Raw genomic sequence first — 11,447 nt, 5'->3', positions numbered from 1 at the left:
TTCGTATCAATGTGATATGAAAAGGTGGAGATATTCGAGATTTGCGAGCACCGTCACAGTTGCGTTTCGGCTTGAAAGGTTGTGGATGGCCTGTAGATTCACCCGGCAAGTGCAGAATCCCTCCAAGCCGACCTTTGGCCGGAGATTTGGGCTTGAACGTAGGACGTTCGCTCTCTAGGCTGGCTCGTCCATGGGCCGTCTCCAGGCTACTCCGGAGGCGATGAAATCTCTCTCGAACAGGTCCCGGAGAAGTAGCAAGTTTACTCCACCCTTTTGCACGGGTATCTGCCGTCTTGAAGTCATGCAGGGTGGATGATATCCGGTGCGCTGGCGGGGCTGGGGGCAGCGGCCGTTCCGTTTCCCATGGCCGTGGCACATTTGTAGACCCAGCACTCTGCACCGCCCGCTCCGCAATGATAGCTGCACTTGGGGCAGACGGATAATCTGCGCTTTTGCGCCCCGTGCTCTCTAGTTGCGGTGTCTCCAAGCACTGTGTGTCCTGTAGCGCGCTGCCGGCCGTTGTATCAAGCTGTAGGGGTGTTGCTCCAGGGACAGGCTTCCTCCGCACGCGGTTCAACAGAGCAAACATGTCATTCTTGCTTTTATCATCGCCTTGCTGTTCTTGCTCCTGCTCCCGCTCCAGCTGCAGCTGCAGCCGTCTCCTCTCCTCTTCCACCTTTCTCTCCTTTTCAATATCCTGCAGAAGAGCTTCGTCTCCGGGACCCGCAACGTGACAAAAGTAGAGCGACGCATTGATCGATTCGGGGGAGATGCTAGACTTCGTAGGCGGCTTCAGCGGCGACAAGAAAACATCTATGCTTCACACGCTTGGGTTATGAGAAACCCAGCATATTAGTTAGTTGCATGCATTATCCCCCCATTTCACCAGCAAAAACGTTTGTAAACATCATTGGGCAATTCACAAAAGCCCTTGCTGAAAAAAAGGGCACTTCGGTACCTTTGCTTCCCGGAACTCTCACGATGTACAATACCAGCGGCTCGAGAGCCTCCTGCGTTGGATTCCGCGGGTAGTTCGGCGGATTCGAGGCCAGGGTCGTGAATGAGAGGAGGGACCTGGCTTCGACGGGCTCAGAGGGCGCAGGAGGGGCTTGATCCTGGCTGGTGCGCGCCATGTAGAGTCGAACTGGAGTCTGAGTTGAGGACGGAGCAATGTCTGGATAACGGGCCAAAGTCTATCAAGGGAATAGAGATCTAGTCTCTTGTGTTTGCTGCGGTGGATGTTTTGCAAGGGCTCGCATCACGCTGTTTGTCGAGCAAGCAGGGCAATCAACGGGAATTCCGCGACTTCAAAGCACGGAATCGATGCGACAAAGAGCTCAGCCACCGGGACGCCAGGCAGCCAATTAACTATGGGGTCAGGTTGCAGGATGCCACTCTTTGGATTATGATATTTATTCACAGATGCAAGATATCGATCGTGCCTTATGGCATCTCTATATCATATACTCAATGCCATCATCCTCAAGCGTGGCGCTCGCCAGTCTGTGATTTTACTGAGTCTACAAACTTACCTCTTTGACTCCCGCATGGAAACAGCCGGCGATGGGGGCTACACGATACGAACGGACATTGGGCAATTGCAGCGCTGCGGATCTGACATCTTTAGAGACGCCGAGATGATGCAGTTGCTGCGCCTCAGATTGACGACAGCCGCCTCCGTGTTTGGCGATTCTCGATCTGACACAATGCCGGATCCAGGGAGGGTTGGTTTATGCTGCTTACAGGGCCAGAATACATGGAGATATATCCGAGTGTATGTGATTATATGCCTGGTATCTAGGGAAAACGGAGAGCAAGGACTCCTCCACGGCTAAGAATGAGAGGACGGCGGCGAAAATGTACCGGCGATTTCGACTTCTCAACCAATTCAGCTCAAAACACCGGAAACGCCCCCGCCTCCCCCCCAAAAAAGAGATGGAATATAAAAACAATCACACGCCTTCTCATGTTCGTTTCATTAGGTCAAGCCCAAAGCCGAGCGTTTGGAGAGTAGCCAGTCAGTCAACATATTTACACAGAATGCTCTGGCCGCTCCCCCTCAGCAATGATCGGGACGGGTAGACCCCTGTCGGGGCTTTGTAGAACCAGCTGTTCATGCCGCCGCGCCCGGAGATAGTCGCTGATTGCGCGGATCAAAATAAACCATCCCACAACCATAAGAATATAGGAAATCCACTCGCTCGTGGTGATGCCAGAGACTCCTCCCGGAGAGTCGCCCGAATCAAACTTGCCATCTTCCGGTACGAAATCGTGACTGTTCGGATTTGGCGGAACGAACTGAGAGTCACCCGTTGGCGACGAGGGGTCGGGACTGCCCCCGGGCTTCATGTAGAATCCGTATTGCACGAGGGTGAGGCCCAGACCTGCTCGACTGCCGTTTTTGGCAGCGTGGGTGGTATGAAGGAGATAGGTGAGGAGGAAACCGACGAGCTGGAAGGATGTCGAAATCATGCCGTTCCAGACGAACGAGAAGAAGGACCCGACCGGCAGGCCGTCGACGTACACCTCGTCCGAGGACATGCCGGGAGCAATGATCGTAGTTTCCCAGTAGGGGGGAGTAGCATCAGCGGCGGCTTGTTCGTAGCTCTAGTCACCATGTTAGCAACGCGGCCGTGGCCCGAATTGTGCACCGGGAGAAGATACGTACCGGGAGGCCATCGTCCTTTTCCCCGTCCGGTTTCGCAGCCAGATTTGCAAACACGCCATCGTTCGGAGCAGGCCGTATGGTTCTCCCAGCGCCGGACGGTGTGCTGTTGAACGCTGGCGGTACGGCTGAGGTTCCTGACGCGAATGCTTGTCTGGAGCTGGTGGGAGCCTCTGCGTGTCGATCATCTCCTATCGAGGGATTTCCCCTCATCAGCCGCTGCCGGTCATCGATCTCCTCGTCGCCATCGGAGTCGTCCTCGCCGCCATCGAATGCGTCTGCAAGCGTCCGATCGGTGTCTCTATGGAGGGGGTCGTGGGAGAAGAGCGGCCTCGACGAGGGTGATGAGGCTCTGGAATGGAAGGACGGGGGCGGGGAGGCAGGAACAGGATAGGGCGCGGAGGGATCGGGCATCGGGGGATGGTCGTCATCGTCATCAGCGCGGCCATCGACCTGGACCAAGTCAGTGAGCCATCTCTATCGATATAAAGGGGGTGGTGCTGTCGTAGCAGGATGCAGACGTACGCGCTGATACCGATGCGAGCTCATGGCCACAGGAAACGGGGGTTTGTGTCTGCAGGAACGGGACTTTATAGGCACAGCGAGCGACAGTCGTCGGCCAGGACAGAGAAGCAGAGAAGCGCCGTGCAGGAGAGCGAGCGGTGATGCAGAGCGTCTTTGGTGGCGACTGGATTGGGATCAGACGGAAGCCTGGCACGTGACTGGCACTTTGTCACCAAAATTCATGTTGGAGATAGAAAACATATTCCATGAGCAAGATGATAGAAACATCTCCCGAGCAGTGAATGCTCGCTCCCGCCATGAAGAATGTACGCCTCCCCCAGCACCCCCCCAGCACGTCCCCCTCTGACCACTCCACAGCTCTCCCGCGCCCAGATCGCAACCCACATCCAGCGCCTGCTCACCCGCTGGCCAGCAGACGCCATCCGCCCTGCCTCCGTCTCCGTCCACGCCTACCTCCAATCCCGCCTCGCACCGCCAACCCCATCCCCCCAGCAGCCGCAGTCACGCTGGTCGCAGCTTTTCCGCCGCTCATCCCCCGCCGCCGCCGCCGCCTCCCCGGCCCAGCAGTCGTCCGCGGGCGACGCGCCGCTGCTCACGTCGGACAATGTCAATGCGCTCTACGCCCTGCTGGAGAACCGGTACCAGAGGAAATACCCGCTGCCGAACTCGCTGCGGTACCCGGCGAGTCGGCCGGATTACTACGATGGCTTGTTGAAGGAGTTTGAGGAGGCGCCGCGGCGGGGGTGGTTGGGGCGGATGGGGAAGAAGTTGGGCGGGGTTTTACGGTGGAAGTGATAATCTAGGGATAGAGGATGTAGGGCTGGAGTGTATATTACGTGCTTTGGAGGTTGATGTTGATTCATCAGAGTTTGTACAACAGTAACTAAATAAAAGCCCCTGGCGGCATCCAGACGATACGCTTCAAGCCTATAATCTAGCATGATATGTGATATCCTATACATACACAACGCTATACAACGCAAATCCACAGATATATGGCATCTCTACGTAAAAAACAACCTTTGATGAATCAAAATGGAATCGCCAGACCCTGAAATCCCCCCTGCGCTCAGTCGAAAACGGGACAAACAAAAAACTTCTTTTTTGCTCAAAGCATGGGCTTCACGTCGTCGGCAACCTTGAAAGGCGCCTCTGTCTTTGCGCGCACCTCGTCGACCGTCACGCCGTCCGCCAGCTCGATCAGAGTCAAGCCGTTGGTGAAGTCGACGTCGAACACGCAGAGCTCGGTGATGATTCTGCTCACGCACGCTCGGCCCGTCAGAGGGAACTCGCACTGCTTGAGAATCTTGGGGTTTCCTTTCTTGTCCGTGTGCTCCATGGTGACCACGACCCTGGTCTTGGACGGGTTCGAGACGAGATCCATGGCGCCGCCGAATCCCTTGATCTTGCCGGGCAGCATCCCTATAAACATGCAAGCATTAGTAGATTAACAGCAACTCGCCGGGTTCAACTTCAACACGTACAGTTGGCCAAATCGCCCTTGGCGCTCACTTGCATCGCGCCCAACATGGTCAGCTCGATGCGTCCCGATCGGATCATGCCAAAGGACTCATCGCTGCCAAAGCACGATGCGCCGGGCAGCAGCGTGACGGTCTCCTTGCCGGCATTGATCAGATCCGCATCCTCCAGGCCCTTCTTGGGATACGGGCCGAGACCGAGAATGCCGTTCTCGGACTGCAGCTGCACCTCGACGGACGGGTCGACAAAGTTGGGCGCCAGCATCGGCATCCCAATGCCCAGGTTGGCATACATGCCGTTCTTGAACTCCTTGGCCGCGCGGCGCACGATGCGCTCCCGCTTGTTGGCCGTGTCTCCCTTGCCCAGCGCAGACATGTCGGCCTCGTCGCCCTCCTTGGCGAACGTGTACTTTTCAATCTTCTTCTCGGTGGTGCTCTGGATGACCCGCTTGACGTAGATGCCCGGCAGGTGCACCGACGCCGGATCGATTTCGCCGACCTCGACGATGTGCTCCGCCTCGACAATGGTCATTTTGGCGTTGCGGCCCATGGCGCCGTTGAAGTTTTGCGCCGCAAAGCGGAACTGGCAGTTGCCCAGCTTGTCGGCCTTCCAGGCCTTGACGAAGGCGTAGTCGCCCTTGATCGACTCCTCCATCACGTAGCTCTTGCCGTCAAACACCTTGACGTCGCGCGGCGTGCCGTACAGCGCCACCGTGCCATCGGCGTTGTTCCTCAGCGGGAGCTCGCCGGTCTGGACAACCGTGCCAAAGGCCGCCGGCGTGTAAAAGGCTGGAATCCCAGCGCCGCCAGCACGGCACCGCTCGGCCAAGGTGCCCTGCGGCGTCAGCTCCAGGTCAATCTGTCCGGAGAGGTACATGCGCTCAAACGTCTTGTTCTCGCCGACGTAGCTCGCGATCATCTTCTTGATCTGCCCGCTCGCCAGCAGCAGGCCCAGCCCGGCCCCGTCGACACCGGCATTGTTGCTGACGGCCGTGAGGCCCGTGATCTTCGGGTTGTTGTGCACAGCGTTGATGAGCGTGTCGGGCACGCCGCAGAGCCCAAAGCCTCCCGCCAGCAGCGTCGAGTCGGATTTCATATCCTTGATGGCATCCTCGGCAGACGGCACGACCTTGTTGATGGCACTGCGGGCAAAGGTGCTCGAGAACCCCCGAACGAGGAACCCTTGATGCTATATCGGCTCGTGTCAGCAACGAGTGAGTTGTCCTGCCCCGGCCACATTCCAAAGAAAAAGCAACACACAACAACGCGGGAGAGCGTCATACCCTGATGGGATTTGCAGCAAATTGCCTTGCAATTCGCAAGCATCTGATTGAGTTTCGTACCTGCATGGTGAAGGTCTGCCTCTCTGAAGAAATCAAGCAGAGGGAGAAGAGAAACAAAAAAGTCCACACGGGCGGATAAAACCGTCCCTTTTTTTTTGCGCTGAATTCCCCGCAAAACCCGTCTGACAAATCCGCCGGCGATCGAAGCGCTCAGATAATTCGGGAATTGGAACTTGGGGTGCCCTGGTACGACGCAAGAGAAAGGTTCCGATGCTCGGGCAAGCGGTCCCTCTGACACAATTCTTCTCCCGGCAAACCCTGTCCACCCGGGGAGGGGCGAAAGAACAGCACAGGAAGCTAAGCTTGAGGCGGGACACTGGGTCCACGGATAAATTCAAATGACGGGAGTCTTTTGCAGGAACCAGCGTAGGCATAAACACACACGTTACGGATGAGGATTCTCGGATGAGATCCAAAAGACACTGAGAAACCCCCCAGGGCGAGGCCAGCGGGCGGAATACGGCAGCCTTGCGAAGGGCGGAACGCTCCCTCGTTGTCCTCGCAACGCCCTGCTTAGCGTGAGGCTGGTCTTGATATCCGGCAAAGCCATTTTCCCACGCCACCCCGGATGGCACCGTGGATTGCTCTACTTTCGAGACGGCATATAAATAACCTGGGCCCTTGATAATCCTCTTACTCTGCAAAGTTACTCTATATGTACATATCGCAATCACGTCCTGTCGCCAAATATGGGGGCCATCCCAGGACGATTGACCCCGAGATGACACCCGGCCCCCCTTTTCGGCGCCGAAACCCGCTTCCGTTGCTTGCCGCGCTCAACTCGTCGGGCAAACCCGGGCGATTCGGCACGCCGGGAATCGCCCACAGAAACGAAGCAGATGAATGATGTTGGATGGATGATGTGATTCCAGAGTATTCAGGCCTATTCTTCATAGTCTACACACTCCGCTGGAGCAACAGACCAGACGGAATAATCGACGTTGCCGCCACGCAAAACTCCCGTTGCTAAACGCTCCCCCTGCCAAGCGTGGTTTAAATTCCGCCCAGGCAAAGGACAGCGAGGTGATGGCAAGAAGCCGTGATGGTCAATGGATGTATGCTGAGCTTGCTGGTCCATGCAGTCCATTAACCATTATTGTAAGATTACGCACAGAATGGCTATTGTATCAAGTTAAAGAGCTCCGGTACTTGTCATTCGCATGTCCCATTCCCAGCCTGTAAAGCTGAACCCTTGAAAAAGAACCCCGTCCCGGTATGCACCCGCCATGGACCCACTGGAATCAAGAGGTTGATACTAGAAATAAACATACCCAGGCGCGCTTTCAGATCGCAAACTTGACACACGAGCGCAAAGCAAACCGCGCGATCTGAATCCCAGATAAAAATAGAACGCCAAAACGGCAAGCCCTAGTGTTTCCGTTTCAGATGGGTCCGCGGCGGAGAATTTTCTACTTCAACTTCTTTGGCCGAAACGTTCACTCCTACCATTCCGCACTTGGCATGTCAGTAACGTCCTTGGTCCGTCATTCACGGGCCGCGGCCTCGCCAGATGGCGGATGAGAATTACGGTCTTTTGGGATGGGGGAATGAGCCTTTCCCATACCTTCGAGACCCACGGGTGCCGCACACTCGACAGAGACCTGACGGGAACTACTGGGTTGTCGGTTGATCGCGCTTTCATCATTTCCCATATCCTGGTGATCCGAAGACGTTACTTCTTCATAGGTTGGTGGCGCGTCTGCCATTTCCATGTCTTCACGTACCATCTCATGCGAGAGCGAACTCCTTCGCCTGGCAGGACGTCTGATCATCGACCGAGGACGTCTGTCCGTTTCCGTCGCTGGCGCATCCGTCATCATTGTATCAGAGGGTATGTCTCTTACAGTTCGGAAAATTGGCTGCGTAAGCCGCTCCTTGTGAGAATCGTAGACGTACACCAGGAAATACGGTGACGGGGAGTGGGCACCTGTCTGCGGTGCGAAAATTGTCGACAGTTTCTTCACTTCCGACACCTGTTCATCGTTGTACTCACGCCATATCTTCCGTTCAAAGTCGAAGATATAGATCCAATAATGGCCAGCCGATGCTGAGCCCCGATGAATAAATACCGCATATAAACGATAGACAACGTCTTTGTTATCAGCAAACTGGCCACCGAGGTGCTGTTTGAGTTCGGCGATTCGTTCCCTGATGCCTGAATGTCAAATCAGCCTTTATAGTTCCCTCAAAACGTCCAAGCTGGAAACAAATGATAGTAAGGTTATATACACTCACCAAGTCTTTCAGCCTCAGCTGCCTCCGATAATTTACTTAAGAGAGTCAATGTTGACTCGTCGATCCCAATCGTATCGTTGTCACCCTCGGCGTTGTCTTGCAAAAGCATCAACTCTCGTAATTTGCCTCTTACGCTGTCAAATGTAACCGACAGAGGGCCAGTCTGAAATCAATCTTAGTACTATTTTCCAAAATAAAATCAAGCTGAAAATAAAAAGTGAAATCTCACCTCGTTTTGAAGTTCCTGTGCACGGTTCTCGAGCCTCTGCAGCTCCGCCTTCCAACGCCACTTCTCTTCCCGCTGCTTCTGAATATCGTGTTCTGCCCCGACATCCATATATCGATCAAGATATATCGTCTCTTTCAATTCCAAGTGGTTGTTTGATTTGAATGATTTCATCTGGACTTGGTCGAATTGCACCCGTTGGATCTGAATTTGCAAGACAGGTGGAAGAGCGCTGATAGTACCGTGTTGCTCCGCGTCCGCACCGTCAACATGGACGTTCTGCTTATCGAAAGCACCGTCAAGAGCCGAGTATATATCACTAGATTCTCTTGCAACATCCACCTTGATATCGGACCATGTCTCTTCTTTGCAGCGAACACCATTAGGCGTCGTAATATATGACTTGGTCCTGCCGTGGAAAAGCCTGACGCAAATAGTTAATTAGGTAACTCGCTGAAGGCGAAGTTGACTTACTCTGTAACGATATCAAGTTGCCCACCATCCTCATCGTATGATCTGGGCTTGATAGCACATTGTGCTTGAAAAAGTACATTGTTGATGACTTCCGTCACATCCTGCTGGGCACCAATTTCCAATTCCTTTTTCATGTCATTAGAGCCTGGTCGAGGTGGCACAGGTGGTGGTCTATCGGGGGCGTTCATCGCCTTTGGTTGAGGTTCGTCTGCCTCGCGCATCCCATTAGCCTCCGTGCTCCTATGGTCGATGACGGCCCCCGGCACATGAGGATCTGCGTTTTCTTTATCGTCGTCCCCAGCTTCGCCATTGCTCGAAGGAGGTACCAGAGTTGTCTCGCTATCTTCGCTTCCTGATGCTTTGGCAGAGTGTCCCGCCCCGCTAAGGTCCATGTCTGGAGGTAGAAAAGGACCGTAGATTGGCAAGCTAGGTCCGGCCAGCGACTTGCGTCGAATTTCAGCCTCATTTGTGGAACTAAGAAGTGTCAACCTTGCAAGCTCTTGGCCTGGAGTTATGTAGCGCGTTGGCGACGTGGTCATATCTTCAAATAGCGATTTGAGCTCACGAAGAACTTCATGACTTGTTAGCTTCTCATGGTGGCTAAGCAGGGAGGGGTGGCAGTACATTTTTGTGCTCGCTCAACTTCCGCCCTAGATACTGTGCGCGATCCGACCTTCTTACGCTGCAAGCTTTCGTCATCTAGCTCCATTAACTGCTGCTCAGAAGAAAGGACCATATCTCGAAACGGTGAGAGCGTAAAATAATATTGGAGCAAGCTGTTCAAGTAGCATGTGTTGCCGATATTCCGCAAACCCACAGGCCATTCGTTTAGATTAACGTCTTCCGGTATTAGATCCTCCCCAAGCTCCTTTTTCAGCCGTACACTTTGTGTTTCATCAGCAATAAGCTTAAGCGCCTTTCGATAAAGCTCGACCTGTCCGGGGTCTTCTGTGGCGAAAACTTGGAAGGCAGCAAGGATAGAATCATCATCCACTGTCCGGTCAGAAATTTGAAAGAGTCTATAGGCATCTCCAATGTCCATTTCCGGTGGTTGCATCTCATCAGTACGAAGAAAGTATTCTAATCGCTCCGAGTTTCGCGCTTCAGCGATCATTGAAACTGCACGTTTCGCAAGCGTAATTGCGACTGGCAGATCGTCGACCTAGGGCCGTAGAGAGCGATTAGAACGAGAAGTTCGCCCAGGTCACAATGTAGGGCCATGTCATACCTTTGCACAGTACATCGAGATAATGAAGTCGTCCGGGGTATTCTCATTGGCACCGAGATAATCCAACGCTTCTTGCACGTTGGATAGATCTTCACAGATTAGACTCGGGGCTCCAATGATGAGAACCGGGAAGGGAAAGCCTACTTTCTTCTGCGACTGCCTTTATCGCATGGCTGCGGCGGTATTCACCAATCTTGGCAAGACGCTTCCGTGGCTCTGCCTCGTCAGGAGAATCTTCTAATCGCGCAAAGAACGATCCAATTATCGTATCATCGGTGAGACTGCCATCAGTGATATCAAGGTGGAAATAGCGATAAGCCTCGGGGATTTCGTGCTCGGGGTACTTTCCCTCAGCGAATTGCCGTTCGACAAATCGAGCTATACCTCTGCCTTCGATATCTCCTCTCCAGTTGCCGATGGAGCGTAGGCATTTGAAGTAGTAGGAAGCTCGGTCTGGATCACACCATACTTGTTGATGAAAAGCGTCAAGAATCAGTTCAGTGGACATATCTTCTGTTACCCCCAGGTCTTGGTAAAACCTATCAGAGATTCTCGAGTTTTAGCCAGATGTCTCCTCCTGTAAGGTAGCAGACATAATGAAGGGTGACTTACGGGGGCTGGGGCTCATTCCACCCGTTGGTTGGGTAGGTATGCATCCTTGTGTCTGTCGGTTTCGGTCAGCGCATAAGTAGCAGCGAGTAGGACCCGGAAAGCACGCACAGTTGCTTGAGTTGAGCAGGTAGCTGAATTGAATGGAGGCGAGTTCCGCAGAAAGATCTACAAAATAGGCTTCTTTCTCGGCTTCAGGCCGCTGCTTTATCAACGCAAGAAGCTCATTCGAGATGTCGTCAAGAAAGATGCGATCAGGATCTTGATATGGCAAGGTGGAAGAAATAACTGGAATAGGTGGCTGCCAGCAATCGTGTTCTTCCTATAACCGTATTTTCACGTAACGTATCAGAACGAGCATTCATCGCATCGTATTCACAAATAAAGGCCATGGGGGAAGAGCAAAGGAAAAAATAGGTTCTGTACCTTTAAACTAAACCCTATGAATTCTAAGATTTCTTTGCACGGTATTCCTCTGACACCAAATGAGATTATGAAGCGTTTGTTTCCCAACCCTATCCCACGGCTCCGTTCCGGCTGGTGCAGAGCGATATCAACATATGCCTTTAGAGTGGCTAAAACTGTGATGGGAAGCGGAGTACTGAGACCTTCTAAGCGATCAGGAAAGAGCCTTAAGGACTCTTCCATGCGCTCTGTGATCAGT

The 11,447-nt window shown here is 53.7% G+C and overlaps 4 protein-coding genes across 4 annotated transcripts; 1 reads left to right on the top strand and 3 right to left on the bottom strand.

Moving 5' to 3' along the window:
• Positions 1 to 2,031: 2,031 nt before the first annotated feature.
• UREG_05486 (uncharacterized protein) lies at positions 2,032 to 3,214 on the bottom strand (the record flags this gene model as incomplete). The annotated part of the gene is made up of 3 exons (XM_002584751.1): positions 2,032 to 2,607; positions 2,669 to 3,118; positions 3,191 to 3,214. 3 exons carry the CDS (start codon positions 3,212 to 3,214, stop codon positions 2,032 to 2,034), a joined length of 1,050 nt encoding a protein of 349 aa, XP_002584797.1.
• A 279-nt stretch (positions 3,215 to 3,493) lies between these two features.
• Positions 3,494 to 3,985, top strand: UREG_05485 (uncharacterized protein; the record flags this gene model as incomplete). Its single annotated transcript, XM_002584750.1, has 1 exon — positions 3,494 to 3,985. The coding sequence occupies one exon, from the start codon at positions 3,494 to 3,496 to the stop codon at positions 3,983 to 3,985; it is 492 nt and encodes a 163-aa protein (XP_002584796.1).
• Positions 3,986 to 4,298: 313 nt separating this feature from the next.
• On the bottom strand, positions 4,299 to 6,017 carry UREG_05484 (succinyl-CoA:3-ketoacid-coenzyme A transferase 1; the record flags this gene model as incomplete). Its single annotated transcript, XM_002584749.1, has 3 exons — positions 4,299 to 4,612; positions 4,675 to 5,857; positions 6,012 to 6,017. 3 exons carry the CDS (start codon positions 6,015 to 6,017, stop codon positions 4,299 to 4,301), a joined length of 1,503 nt encoding a protein of 500 aa, XP_002584795.1.
• A 1,478-nt stretch (positions 6,018 to 7,495) lies between these two features.
• On the bottom strand, positions 7,496 to 10,830 carry UREG_05483 (uncharacterized protein; the record flags this gene model as incomplete). The annotated part of the gene is made up of 8 exons (XM_002584748.1): positions 7,496 to 8,166; positions 8,247 to 8,409; positions 8,476 to 8,896; positions 8,947 to 9,517; positions 9,628 to 10,108; positions 10,175 to 10,263; positions 10,319 to 10,713; positions 10,787 to 10,830. 8 exons carry the CDS (start codon positions 10,828 to 10,830, stop codon positions 7,496 to 7,498), a joined length of 2,835 nt encoding a protein of 944 aa, XP_002584794.1.
• Positions 10,831 to 11,447: the final 617 nt, after the last annotated feature.

Source organism: Uncinocarpus reesii, genomic scaffold (genome assembly GCF_000003515.1).
Source record: "Uncinocarpus reesii 1704 scaffold_3 genomic scaffold, whole genome shotgun sequence".
Classification (NCBI taxonomy): Eukaryota; Fungi; Ascomycota; class Eurotiomycetes; order Onygenales; family Onygenaceae; genus Uncinocarpus; species Uncinocarpus reesii.
Note: the sequence above shows the minus strand (reverse complement) of the source record. Positions and strands in the feature narration are given on the sequence as shown.